This window comes from Bombina bombina, chromosome 6, assembly GCF_027579735.1.
Source record: "Bombina bombina isolate aBomBom1 chromosome 6, aBomBom1.pri, whole genome shotgun sequence".
In the NCBI taxonomy this organism is placed as follows: domain Eukaryota; kingdom Metazoa; phylum Chordata; class Amphibia; order Anura; family Bombinatoridae; genus Bombina; species Bombina bombina.
In genome coordinates, this window is record NC_069504.1 from 467,743,240 (window position 1) to 467,756,895 (window position 13,656).

General features: G+C 39.0%; 1 protein-coding gene across 1 annotated transcript in view; it reads right to left on the bottom strand.

The window, feature by feature from the left end:
- LOC128663097 (uncharacterized) overlaps nucleotides 1-13,656 on the bottom strand; it is a 131,432-nt gene that overhangs the window by 48,790 nt on the left and 68,986 nt on the right. The window contains exon 5 of the mRNA XM_053717257.1: nucleotides 10,836-11,018. Coding sequence (XP_053573232.1) covers nucleotides 10,836-11,018 — 183 coding nt within the window. The remainder of the gene's footprint in view (nucleotides 1-10,835; nucleotides 11,019-13,656) is intronic.

Below are 13,656 nucleotides of genomic sequence, written 5' to 3' on the forward strand. Positions count from 1 at the left end.
TAATATACTTTATTAGTTATTGTGGTGGGGGATTGTGGTTGACAGGTAGATATAGATATTGTGCATGCGTTACGTTACGTGTTAATATTTTCAGGCAGTTAAGGGACGTACGGTGCTCACATTTTCAGCACAAGGCTTGCTGCGCCTGCCTATGTGTGGCGAGGTGAAAATGGAGTAAAATGTCTCTATTTTCGCCGCGTAAGTCCTTGAGCTGAATATGTGATACCAATTTGCGACACAATTCTATTTTAGCTTATGGAAGAAAAAAACTGCGGGCGACGGGTGAAATATACGTGCCGCATTTATATGCGGCGCCGTATATGTGATACCAAAACTGCGTAAAGACTGACATTGACGGCTTTTGCGGGCAACGCCGCATATGTAATCTTGCCCCAGGTTCTCCACTTAAAAAACACTCTCAAATTTATTCAATAAACAAACTTGAAGACTTGAAGAGACATAAAACACATTGAAATCACAGTACATTTCTTTAGTTTTGCAATACATTTTTATACTACCAAACTGTAAACATTTTTTTAATGCATTTACACTACAATTGTTTTTTAATTGCCAGACTCCCATAACCATTTGCTTATTTGCTAATCTAGACATATTACTGGATTAGTCATGGCATATCACTGTTATTTTGTTAGTAAAACTTGCATTATTATATCTTAGGGGCAGATTTACATGTTCAGAGTTAAAGGGACATAAAACAAGTTGGGATAGAAACAAAATATAATATGTACTTTAATTACTTTACCTGCACATTTATACTGCAGTGCCTCGCCATTAACCCTTTCTTTTTAGTTTTGGAATCGTAAAGCTCTAACTCCAACCACACATTTCCTTCTATGACTGCATCTATATCTATTGTGGTTTTGGTATAATGCAAAAGTGCATAGGTATTATCTGATGGAGCATGCCTAGAAGCTGTGAACTCAGTTTAACCCTTTGAGTGCTAAGCACTTACCCACCTGGGTGCTAAGATTGTTTAATGGTTGGTCTTGGGGGTCTGTAGCTGCTTAGATGCCTGAGATACAGGCTTCTAAGCAGCATGCCCCCTGCTCCTATACTTAACATTGTTAAGTATAAATAAAGTTGCACGGTGACGTCATCACGTTATTGCGCGTGACATCACCACGCAAAACAGGAAGCCCCGGCGATGCCTGTCACTCTACAGGTACGATCGCCGGGGTAGGAGCGGGTGGGAGCCCCCAGATCTCCCTCAAGGTGGGAGAGTGCTAGTGACGGCTCTGAGCCGTCATTAGTACCAGAGTGGGAAACTCTGTGACGGCTCAGAGCCGTCATTAGCACTCAAAGGGTTAAATACAATGCCTGTGTCTACACTATGATAAGGGTGGGGGTGGAGCTGGCTTCTTCAGGCAGCTTAGCTGTGTAATTCATTTTTAAACAATTTTTTTATGCAAAATATTTTTAATTAATTAGCCCTTTTAGGATATGCACAGATCTCAACCAGTTTTATGTCCCTTTAAATTATTGGAAAAGATGAAAATTAGTAATGGAAATACAGTTTATATTATAATTTCAAAGTGAAACCCAAAATATTTATTCCATTATTTAGAAAGAGTATACAATTTTAAACAACTTTCCAATTTACTTCTATTATCTAATTTGCTTCATTCTCTTGATATCCTTTGTTGAAAAGCATATCTAAATATACTAAGTAGCTGCTAATTGGTAGCTTCACATAGATGCCTTGTATTATTGGCTTACCCATGTGCATCACCAGTTCTTCAACAAAGGATACTGAAAGAATTAAGCAAATTAGATAATAGAAGTAAATTGGGATGTTGTTTAAAATTGTATTCTCTATCTGAATCATGAAAGACAGACATATATACACATATAAACACATACATATATATGTATACATATATAGACATATATATATATTTAAGTGCATAAATTAAAGATTTTAACTATGTATTTACTGTAAATATTTCCCATTTGCTAATGTGAATATGTTATGTTGTTTGTGCAATGGGTGTTTTTATTCTCCATTGACTTCTATGAGGAATGCGAAAATACGACTGTGTTTGCGCGATCTCAGGTGTTAGGTTTTTTTCTCTACTTTTTTTTCTCCACTTATTCCTATGGGGGTAACATGCACCTGCACGCAAAAACTTAAAGGCACAGTATACTTTAAAATTGTTTTTCCCTTAAGGTGTATGCAATTACTTTTTTTTTACCAGCTGCATAGTATAAAATGTATGAGATTTGCTTTTTTAATGCTTATTTGTGTATATAAATTAGCTGATTTTGTGTTTTGAAGCCACAACCTAATAAAATGGGTTGAGCTTGTAGGTATAATCAGATCTCATTACTTTATCACATTGTGTACATATACATGCTTCTTTATCTTATATCTGTCCATAAACCAATCACCAATACTTGGAGAGAACAATGGAAAATTAACATTTTATTACATTATCTCTTCTATAACCCACTGGAAGTATAATTTCTTCTACTGGCTGTGTTAACACAGCTTGGCCTGGAGGCCAAAAACTTTCAGGATGGGTGGGAAAACCACAGGCTAAATAAACTATTTCATATGCCAATTTAAGGGTAATGGAAATACTTATAAACAATTTAATACCCTCCAGCACGTAACGTGGATCATTGGGACCAAATTAAAGGGAGAAACATTTTGAGTAAACTGTCCCTTTAAGTTAGAATTTTGCACTATTCAGGTTACCGCTTACGCAAAATACTTGTAATACGAACGCAACCCAACTAGCGCAAAACGCGTAACTCTAGCAGAATAAAATACTGCGCCACTTGTAATCAAGCCCTTAATACATGTGAGTGGTTGTAAATGTATAAGCACCCAAATTAATACCCGGGCTACCATACCTGCCATGTACATTCTACCCTACTCCAGTCCTCACACAACAAGGCAGGTAAGTAACTGGAATATAGATAAAGCCAGGGTGCAACTGACACGACAGTCCCCCAAATCCAACAGTTCACCTCAAACACAGGATCTTTCAGCCACTAAGAGTGAAGGCCCTCATACCCATACACCTGAGCACTGTCGATATTAGAAACAGTAACCACATCATCCACACCACGGGCCCCATCCGATATGCAGCGACGCCCGCAGAAGCCAGCGACGCCAAATTTTGTGCGGGTTTGGTATCACATATACGGCGTAACATAGAAGTTACGCTTGTATATTTCTGCCTTCGCCCGTAGTTTTTCTACCCATAGGCTAACATACAAAACCCATGCAGTTTGGTATCCAATATACAGCGTAAGGACTTACGTGGCGAAAATGGAGAAATCTTACTCCATTTTCACCTCACCACAAAATGCAGGCATACCAAGCCTTATGCTGAGTATTGGAGCCCCGTAACTCCCTAAAATGCCTGCAAAATAAAACCTAACGCATGCGCAATGTCTATCTACCTGTCAACCGCAACCCCCCACCGCAATACCTAATAAAGTGTTTAACCCCTAAACCGCCATTCCCGGACCCCGCTGCCACCTACATTAAATGTATTATCCCCTAATCTGAGCCCCCTACACCACTGCCACCTATATTAACTATATTAACCCCTAATCTGAGCCCCCTACACTGCTGCCACCTATATTAAATGTATTACTCCCTAATCTGAGCCCCCTACAACGCCGCCACCTGTATTAACTATATTAACCCCTAATCTGACCCCCTACACCGCTGCCACCTATATTAACCATATTAACCCCTAATCTGAGCCCCCTACACCACCGCCACCTATATTAACCCCTAATCTGACCCCCCTACACCGCCACCACCTTTATTAACCATATTAACCCCTAAACCTAAGTCTAACCCTAACACCCCCTAACTTAATTATTATTTAAATAAATCTAAATAATATTAATATTATTAACTAAATTATTCCTATTTAAAACTAAATACTTACCTATAAAATAAACCCTAAGATAGCTACAATATAATTAATAATTACATTGTAGCTATTTTGGGGTTTATATTTATTTTACAGGTAACTTTGTATTTATTTTAACTAGGTACAATAGCTATTAAATAATTAATAACTATTTAATAGCTACCTAGTTAAAATAATTACAAAATTACCTGTAAAATAAATCCTAACCTAAGTTACCATTACACCTAACACTACACTATCAATAAATTAATTAAATAAACTACAATTATCTAAACTAAAATACAATTAAATAAACTAAACTATATTACAAAAAATATTTTTTGGGAGGCGTGATAGACAGTTACAAGAGATTTAAGACTTTAGTTAGTTTTTTTAGGCGGCGGCAGTTTCTAAAGTGCCGTAAGTCACTGGCGACTCCAGAAATTTGTACTTAAGCTTATTTCTGGACATCGCTAGTTTGTCTGACTTACGGCACTTTAGCAACTGTTGGCGCCGTATATGTGATAGCCCGATGTGCAAGGTGAAACTATGGGCGGCGAAGGTTTCCACGCTTGCGCCGAAACCTGCGCTGTATATCGGATCACGCCCCTTATATACAGCTCCTCGGATCAACCAATACTCCTTTTATAGACTCCATAACTGTAAACTGATTTCGGTATTCTTATCTTAAAACTCATGACATCACATAGTTTCAGTTCTAGATTTATGTAAGATCGTTTGCCAGTGAGACTGCACTTCTTACCCTGTCTGCAATTTCCTGGGGGGGAATTTTCTCAATGACTACAATCCATTTTCTAATACTTTTTAATAGATTTATTAAATACAACACCTTTATTCACTTTATATAAATAAAGTCTCAAACTGGCCTTGTTTACATATTTGCAAGTATTCCAAGACAATTTTGAATAATTATATTAGGTTGCATGTGTGCAAGACAGTCTCGAAATGATCGCAGATGACATCTTAGAGGTGTAGTTGTAAAAATGGTTTAGATTAATTTAAGCTCTATTCATTGCTATTTAATAGTCCATCTGCAGTGGGCAGGACACACATTTACTTATGCCAATATAAATTTACATATATATGTGTTTAATGCATGATATCCAGTGCAGCTAAGGGGATCTTCAGGAAAAGTGAGATTTGGACCCCAACATTTATAAATGATGTGTAGCAATCACTTTCTGTAAATGTTTTTTTTCTTGGTCACACTAGCATTGTTGTAATTGTCACTTTCAGTACAATCGTCTTCATAAATGAGATTAAACAAGCCATCACATGTGAAATAAAAGTCATCATAACAGAGTTTGTTATCCCTCTCACTTTCCCATGATCCCTCAATTTTTTTGTCTCCAGCAAGAAGTGGTGGTGAAACTTGAAGTTCTGAGCTTCTTGTCATTTAAAAGGGGTTCTCTAACCATTTTGAGACCCATTATCCTTTTCAGAAAGCCTACAAACAGGGCATGTGGAGTGGAGAAAGTCTACTCATAGTGTAGAGATGCCACCAGCCTCCCAAGTGAAATGTGGGCATGCCCGCAAATCCCCTGGTCTACAGTGTGCTGCTCTTTACAGATCCTTGGTACTGTGCTTGTACTGCCTCATATGGACCTGTCTTCTGCAGTTAAGGTGAACACAGTTTCTGATTCACTTCTGGAAACTTGTACATTGTTCCATTTGCGTGTTCCCCTTAGGGGTTAACCCTTTCTGAGGCTGATGAAAAAGCAGAAGCTGTACTGTTTAATTTCTGGTTGGAGAACATACCTGCTCTCTTAAGGGAAGTTTTAATTGGCTTGGAGGTTAAGTACCCTGAATCTGCAGACAAGCAATCTGAAAAAGATTGACAAGTTATTTAATATAATTTAAAAAAAGAGATCTACTTTCGCTGTTTCTTATTTTGTTTCTGACCTAATTAAAAAAGAAATCGAAAAAAACAGGCATTTCCTTTGTTACCACCAATAAATTAAAAAATGTGTTCCCTTTACCCTATGAAAAATTGGAGGTATGGGAGATTATTCCATAACTGGACAGGGCTATCCTCACTTTGGCTAGGCCGACTACCATTTCTTTAGAGGATAGAACCTCCTTTAGGGATCCAATGGACAGAAAACTTGAAAGGTTTCACAGATGATCCATTCAGCTGGCAGGCTAAATGCTTTGTCCAGCTGTCTCTGTAGCATGTACCTGTAGCTACTGCAGTCTAGTGTAACAACATGTCTGAGATTATTTCCCAAGAAGTTTCCCTTGAAGAAATTCAGGATCACTTGAGGTTGATCAAGACTGCAAACAGTTTCATTTGTGATGCAGCAATTAGCATAACTTGTATTAATGCTAAAAGTGCTACTATGGCTGTTCTCACTAGAAGAGCCTTATGGCTCAAGTCAAGGTCTGCTGATATATTATATAATAACATACTTCTTTCCCTTCCTTTCCATGGAAAGATTTTGTTTGTACATGGTCTCGACACTATTATTGCAACAGTCACTGGAGGTAAAGGCTCTTTCCTCCCGCAAGACAAAAAATCTAAAGTCAGCTATTTACATATCCCTATTTACAGGGTACATACAAAAATCATCACATTTGTTTTCCTAAACAGGGATTACTAATTTGTGCTGCTCCTATTTGGTCTGGCAAAAGTGCCAAAAATCCTTGCAAGGTTCTGAGTGCTCTTTTTGTTGGTAGTGAGAGCTCAGGGAAATGCAGTCCTTACCTAGATGGCATTTTGGTACAAGCAACTTCATTTCAGATGGCTCAAGAACAAAGTATAAAGTTTTGTTGTATTCATGGTTCGTAAACATTGTCTCCTTCCTGGTTTCATCATAGATTATTTTTCAATAAGGCTATCTCTCACAGAAAAACACAGAAGAAGGTGCAGAAGCCCTTTTTTCCCAACAATCATATCTTCCTACAGTGCTTCAATGCATGGAAGTAGTTGTTTTTTATGGTAGCAGCATCAGACTCTGTAACTTTTGCCAGATTCCATTAATGTAAATGTTGCAACAAAGGAGCAGAGATTACAATAACCTGTTTCAGAAGATATCATTAGTTTTCAATATAAGACTATTCATAACTCGGTGGCAAACCCATCAGGTTCAGGGTGCCTCTTTTCTTCACCCAACTTGGGTGGTAATCACCAAGGACAACAGCCTGTTGGGTTGGGGTGCAGTCTGGGTTTTCAGAGAGAGCAGGGTGTTTGGTCTCTTTAGGAAGCAAAGTTACCAGTCAACATCCTAAAACTCCATGCTATCTTCAGAGCTCTCCCGAGTTGGCCCTTGTTAAGACATGAGTCTTTTCTGAGGTTACAGTCAGACAATAACACAGCAGTAGCTTACATCAATTACCAAAGCGGTACTTGAAGCACCTTAGCGATGAAAGTAGTAGCCCACATTCTGACTTGAGCAGAACCCCATCATTCCATAATTTTAGCATTCCACATTCTGGTTGTGGACAACTTGAAAGTGGACTTCCTCAGTCATCAATAACTTCATCCTGGTAATGGGCCTTGAATCGGGAGGTATGTGACCAGATTGTGAATCTTTGTGGAAGGCCAGACATAGATTTCTTGTCCTCTCACTTGAATCACAGGGTACCCCAGTACTGTTCAAGACCTTGAGATCCACAAGTGACTTTAATAGATGCACTAGTGGTCATTCAGTCTGAGTTACACCTTCCCTACTTTTGTGTTACCCAGGGTAATAGCCAGGATAAAACTTGACCTGTGTTATTTCTTATTAGTCCGGCATTGACTAATAAGACTTGGTATGCAGATCTGATTGTCCTCCAATCAATTTTGGAGTTTCCTTTCAGGAAGGACATTCTCTCTTAAACTGGTCTCTTCTTCAATCAAGATTGTAAATCTCTCATATTGACGACATTGTCTCAGGGATAGACACATTTTGTTAGTTCAGGGGTTTGGAGCTCAGGTGGTGCCAGACTTAAGGCTGTCTTGGGCTCTTAAAGGGACTAGAGAAATAGACTTCTTAGCGGAACTACCCCTTTTAGGCATGAGTGAGTGAACAAGCAGACAAGACAAATTTTATTGTCAAGGAACTGGAGACTCAGATACTGGAAGCAATATTGGACAGTACTAACGTCCACACAGGAACTGGAATCAGAAGAAGTAGTCCCTCTAGGACCAGAAACAGAAGTGCCCATTTTTGGGCCAGGAACTGGAGTGCCAACTTTAGGGAGCCGAGGATTACTTGGGCCAAAGGCAGAAAACAAGCCAAGTTCAGTTTACCAGAGAAGTTGTCCAATCCTTCTTCTAAACACAGGGGAGATACAAAAGAGAGGTCCAGAAACAAGCCAGGTACAGAATCCAGAAGATACACCAGAATATCTTGAATACAGGCACAGAGTGTAAACCACAATGTCAGGGTTGGCAGTGGTCTGTGAGGCTGCCTTAAATAGCAATGCTGATTGAGAAACTACCTGCAGCTGGCAAGCAGGTGGAGCCAGAGAGCTAGCCAGTGCAGGTAACAGCACAAAGAAATGCTGAGCTTGAGCCAGAGCCTTCCAGTGGCACAGAGACGAAGCAACAGACAGAGAGAATCAGCAACAGAGGTCCCAGGTTCAATCCTGGGCATGGACGTGACAGTTACATTAGCAGTTTTGCTTAAGCTTTGATTAGCAAAGCAGATTTGGTAGGAAGGAAGACTCTCCCAAAGCAAATTATTGCTCATTATACTACATAAGTTGCCAGCTCTTGGGTGTTTAGGAATGAAGCTTCCATTAAACAGATTTGTAAGGCAGCTACTTGGACATCTTTGCATATTGCATGAGGTTTCAGTCAGACAATGTCACAGCAGTAGCTTACATCAATTACCAAAGCAGTACTTTGGTAATCATTGCTTAGTTTTAGCATTCTACATGCTAGGTTATTGCAATGGAGCATTTTCAATGGTTTAAGGTATGCGAACAAGGCATGGGCATTCTGCAGCTTTGTCAGATGCCGAATGCAAAAGTAGGCGTCACCTTAGTGTGGTGATCTTTTACAAGCATAAAACTGAGTCTTAAAAATAGCTGAAGTCCAGAAGCCACTGCCTACTTCCGCATTTGGCAACTATCGAAGTTGCCGAATGCCGGCCTAGTGAGAACTGTTAAAGTCCCATGTTAGAAGATGAGATAAGTTGTGGTCTTTTCCTTCTAATAGAAAACGGCAGTGTTCTCCTTGATTTCTGAAGCATATTTAAACTGGAAAATAGTGCTTTTCAATAAATAATTGGAAATATTAGAAAAAGTAATACTTTCAAAATATTAAAAGTGTCAATGTAATCTTTGAGCAAACATGCCAGTATACCCATCCTGCCTATATACAAATGGCAATTATATAGTTTACCAGTGATCAGGATGAATTCAGTTTATAATAGATTAATCTCACACGTAAATGATGATTTCACTTACACACTGTACAAAGGGGTGAATTTCAAAATTGCTGTACTGTAACCTTAAGAGGTGTGAAAGGGCCATTGTATATGTCAGTTTTGGTTGGATTTCCAGTTTTGATCCTAACAACTTCACAATCCAATGCAAAATGTGTTTTCAGTTGTTATCACCCAAAAAACACATTCCCCATTTTGTCCGAAACAAAGTTATTGGGAGCCGATATCGGAAAGACTGTGAAATTCATTAATACCTAGGGCTCATCCTGTGGACAGACAAGTTCCCAATTAGGGAATCTGTCCGCCCGATATCATTGCATGGGCAACTGTTGATAACCACTGCTTCTTTCAGCTGCAGGCTCATGAATGAGATATTTAAAAAAAGGTATCAGATGGAAAAAGATCTTTTGCATACTGTGTATTATAAAAACAGATGGTCATATATGTCTAAGTCATTTGCTTTTAATATTTATTGTGTGTCATTTATTTATATTGGCGGGTTTAAACTGTGGGGTGCACATCCCCAGGGGGTGCTAGAGCAGTTTAGGAGAGGAGCAGAAATAAGGTTTATTTTTGTCCTCAGTATACTGGCTTTTTAAGGCCTCCTGAGTGAGTAGCAAAGACCTGTGCTAAGGCAAGTCCGCTAAACCCAGGCGCAGTGAGTGACTGGTAGCGAGGTAGGCCTAGAACTGGTGTAAGTACCAATGTTTATTTATTTCAAACTTTCAGTGCTGGCCACTACTCCAAGTCTGCCCTATCCTCTCTCTAAAAGCCCACATGCAGTACAGTGTGTGCTACGGCGCGCAGGCTTTTACAGAGCAGACATTAGCGTTGAAGGCATTGAAGGAGCGTTGAAGGTGTGAAAGTGTGTCCTCAATATATTTATCAGCCCCAGTATTCCTGAGTAGACTGTGGGTGGCGGTGGGTCCACCAACTTTAATAAAGGCTTCATATATACAGTATATATTTTCATATATGGGTTTGATATGTTTGTGTGTATGTATGAGTGTGCGTGTGTGTATCAGTGTGCTTTTGCATGAGTTTCTGTGTGTGCATATGTATGAGTTTGTGTGTGTATGAGTATGCTTTTGTATGAGTTTCTGTGTGTGTATGTGTATGAGTGTGTCCATGTGTATAAATGTGTGTGCGTGTGTATGTATGTGAGATTGTCTCTGTGTGAGTGTGTATGTGTGTATGTTTTTCTGTGTCTGTGTAGGTATGAGTGTGCGCATGTCTATGAGTGTGTGCGTGTCTATGAGTGTGTGCGTGTGTGAGTGTGCGTGTTTATGATTGTGCGCATGTGTACAAGTGTGCTCGTGTGTATGAGAGTGCGCGGGTGTATGAGTGTGTGAGTGTGTATAAGTCTGCACGTGTGTGTGAGAGTGTGCATGTGTATGAGTGTGTGTTGTATGAGTGTGCACGTGTGTATGAGTGTAACAAAACTGCGTAATTAGAGCATTTTTAATACAATAAACCTGTTGTACTGCTATTATGAGATGAAAATATCTTTGTTGATTATAAGTAAGAAGCAGAAGTACCGTACCCCTTCATTATATTCATAATCCTTGCTCTCCATAATCCGATGGTGAAAGGCATAACTGAAGGCTCTATCAGGCATTCCTCCACAACAGCCGCCATTGCCGTAGTCACAGTCAACAAACTGCTGCTCACTGAAAATGACCTGTTTATTGTGCTTAATGCAGTAACGGGATTCAAGGACACTCACCTACGAGAGAAAATCATAGCCTCAATACACAAACACTAAATGTATTACTCTCATACAGGATCTTAAAGGGGACAGTAAACTCAGGGCTAAACTTTCTTGATTCAAACAGAGCATTGCATTTTAAACAACTTTTCAGTTTACTTCATTTTCTTGGTATTCTTTGTTGAAAATAATACCTAGGTAGCTTTCAGAGCAGCAATGCATTATTGGGAGCTAGCTGTTGATTGGTGGTTGCACAAATATGCCTCTTGTCATTAGATCACTTAGTGTATTACTGTTCCTTTTACAAAGAATATCAAGAGAATGAAGCAAATTTGATAATAGAAGTAAATTGAGAAGTTGTTTAAAATTGTATGTTCTGTCTGAACTCTAGATAAATCATTTGGGGTTTGATTTCTGTTTACATATAACTGAACGCTCTGAGTGTTGAGGTAAAAACATTCTATGTCAGTTGAGAAGCTTATCAACAAATGTATCTGTTAAAGTCTACAGTGGTGCTATGTGTATATCATGCAATAAGCTTTTCATGTGAAATATGCCTAACTCATTTATTATGTATTGTTGAGATACAGTAATTTATTTTTAGCATTTATTAGTTAGGCACTAACATATTCTACAGTGCCAGATAAGAGTCGAACTACACAAAAACAAAGCATGGGCCTACAAATGGAAACAGAAGGACACATTGGTGTAAAATCTAAATAAGTTGTTGTTTCAGTGAGTTTATTGCTTTTACAAAGAGGGAAAGTCTGACAGATTAATGGGCTGGGTGCTGGGGGATAGAAATATATTTGAGAGTTGATGAAGGGAGCAGTTTAAAGAGATTTGTAGACAAGGTGAGGTATAAAGGAGATACAGGGGTCGATTTATGAAGCAGCGAATTCTGCTTCCGACCCACTGCACTTAACTTCCGCTTCAGGCGAAACTGAAGAAGCAGCGGTCCTCTGAGGTGGCGGACAACAATCAGCCCAATCAAATACAATCGGGTTGATTGACACCCCCTGCTAGCGGCCGCAATTCTGCAGGGGGTGGTGGACATGATTCACTATAGCGAATCATGTCTGTCCGCACCATGATAAATTTACTCCACAGCGTGGAAGAGGGATTTGAAGATGAGGGTTAAAAGATTGATTCCGGAGTCTGTAGGAAGATAATGTAAGCTTCAAGGGATTAATGAGAAGCAAAATGCACGAGTCTGACAGATGTTTAGAACAAATTGGAGTGATGATAGCTTGATAGGTACTGGTGCACCATGATGTGTGAGTGAGACTAATTATTCTCTTCAGCCTGTGACTCTGAGAGGACTGAATTCTAGGTTCTCTAGATAGAAGCAGCAGGGTTTAGTGACGGGGTGTAAAGATAGAGATGAGTATTACGCCAGGGCAGCAAATGTGAGATTTTGGTGGTATTGTGATTTTGTGAGTATGGTTTTTACTAGACATGTGAAAAAAATAGTTATTCTTTATTCATAATACAAACAAATTCTAAATATGGTCACAGGCACCAGAATTCAGCTATAATTCCGGATTAATTCATCTAAAATTGCAACTCTCAAATATCTTGATTTTTACAGACATTTCTGAGTTGCACTTTTACACTAATAGATCTGGTGCCAAAATAGATGAATGTCACTGCCTGAGGCCATATTCAGCACTTGTTTCTATAACGAATGCCAAATAATGAATTTTTGCACATGCCTAATGTTAACTTACATCAAAAAATCTGTTTAATAGGGGAAGTCATAAAATGGGTTTTTGAACACAGGATGATTCACAAATTATATAACCAGTTTGGGAGTAAAATATATGTGTTATAGGTATTATTTGCAAGCAGAAAAGGTTTTATTTAAATTTAATGGGGTAGATTTATTAAGTGTCAAGCGGACATGAAGCACTATAGCGAATCATGACCGGTCGACATTGCTAACACTCACAGGTGGCCAATCGGCCACTAGCAGGGACTATTTATCATCCCAATTGTATCGTATCAGGAAGATTTGAAACTACAACCTAAAAGTTGGCGGTCAGGTTAAGGAGCAGCGGTCTTAAGGGCCTCCGAAAGAAGCATCTGCTGCTTAATAAATGGCGCCCAATGACTTAAAGTGATATCATATCAAATGAAAGGAAAACAGAAACTTTTCACCATCAATACAAAAGGAAGGTAAGTGTTTTGTGTCTGCTAACAACATTTTTCTTTCCTGTTTGCTATTTAGGGGTTAATTTCTTTCATGTAATTGGCAAGAGTCCATGAGCTAGTGACGTATGGTATATACAATCCTACCAGGAGTGGCAAAGTTTCCCAAACCTCAAAATGCCTATAAATACACCCCTCACCACACTCACAATTCAGTTTTACAAACTTTGGCTCCTATGGAGGTGGTGAAGTAAGTTTGTGCTAAGATTTCTACGTTGATATGTGCTTCTCAGCATTTTGAAGCCCGGTTCCTCTCAGAGTACAGTGAATGTCAGAGGGATGTGAAGGAAATATCACCTATTGAATGCAATGTTTTTCCTCATGAAAGATCTATTTCATAGGTTCTCTGTTATTGGTCGTAGAGATTAATCTCCTACCTCCCTTATTCAGATTGACTATATACTCTCATATTCCATTACCTCTACTGATAACCGTTTCAGTACTG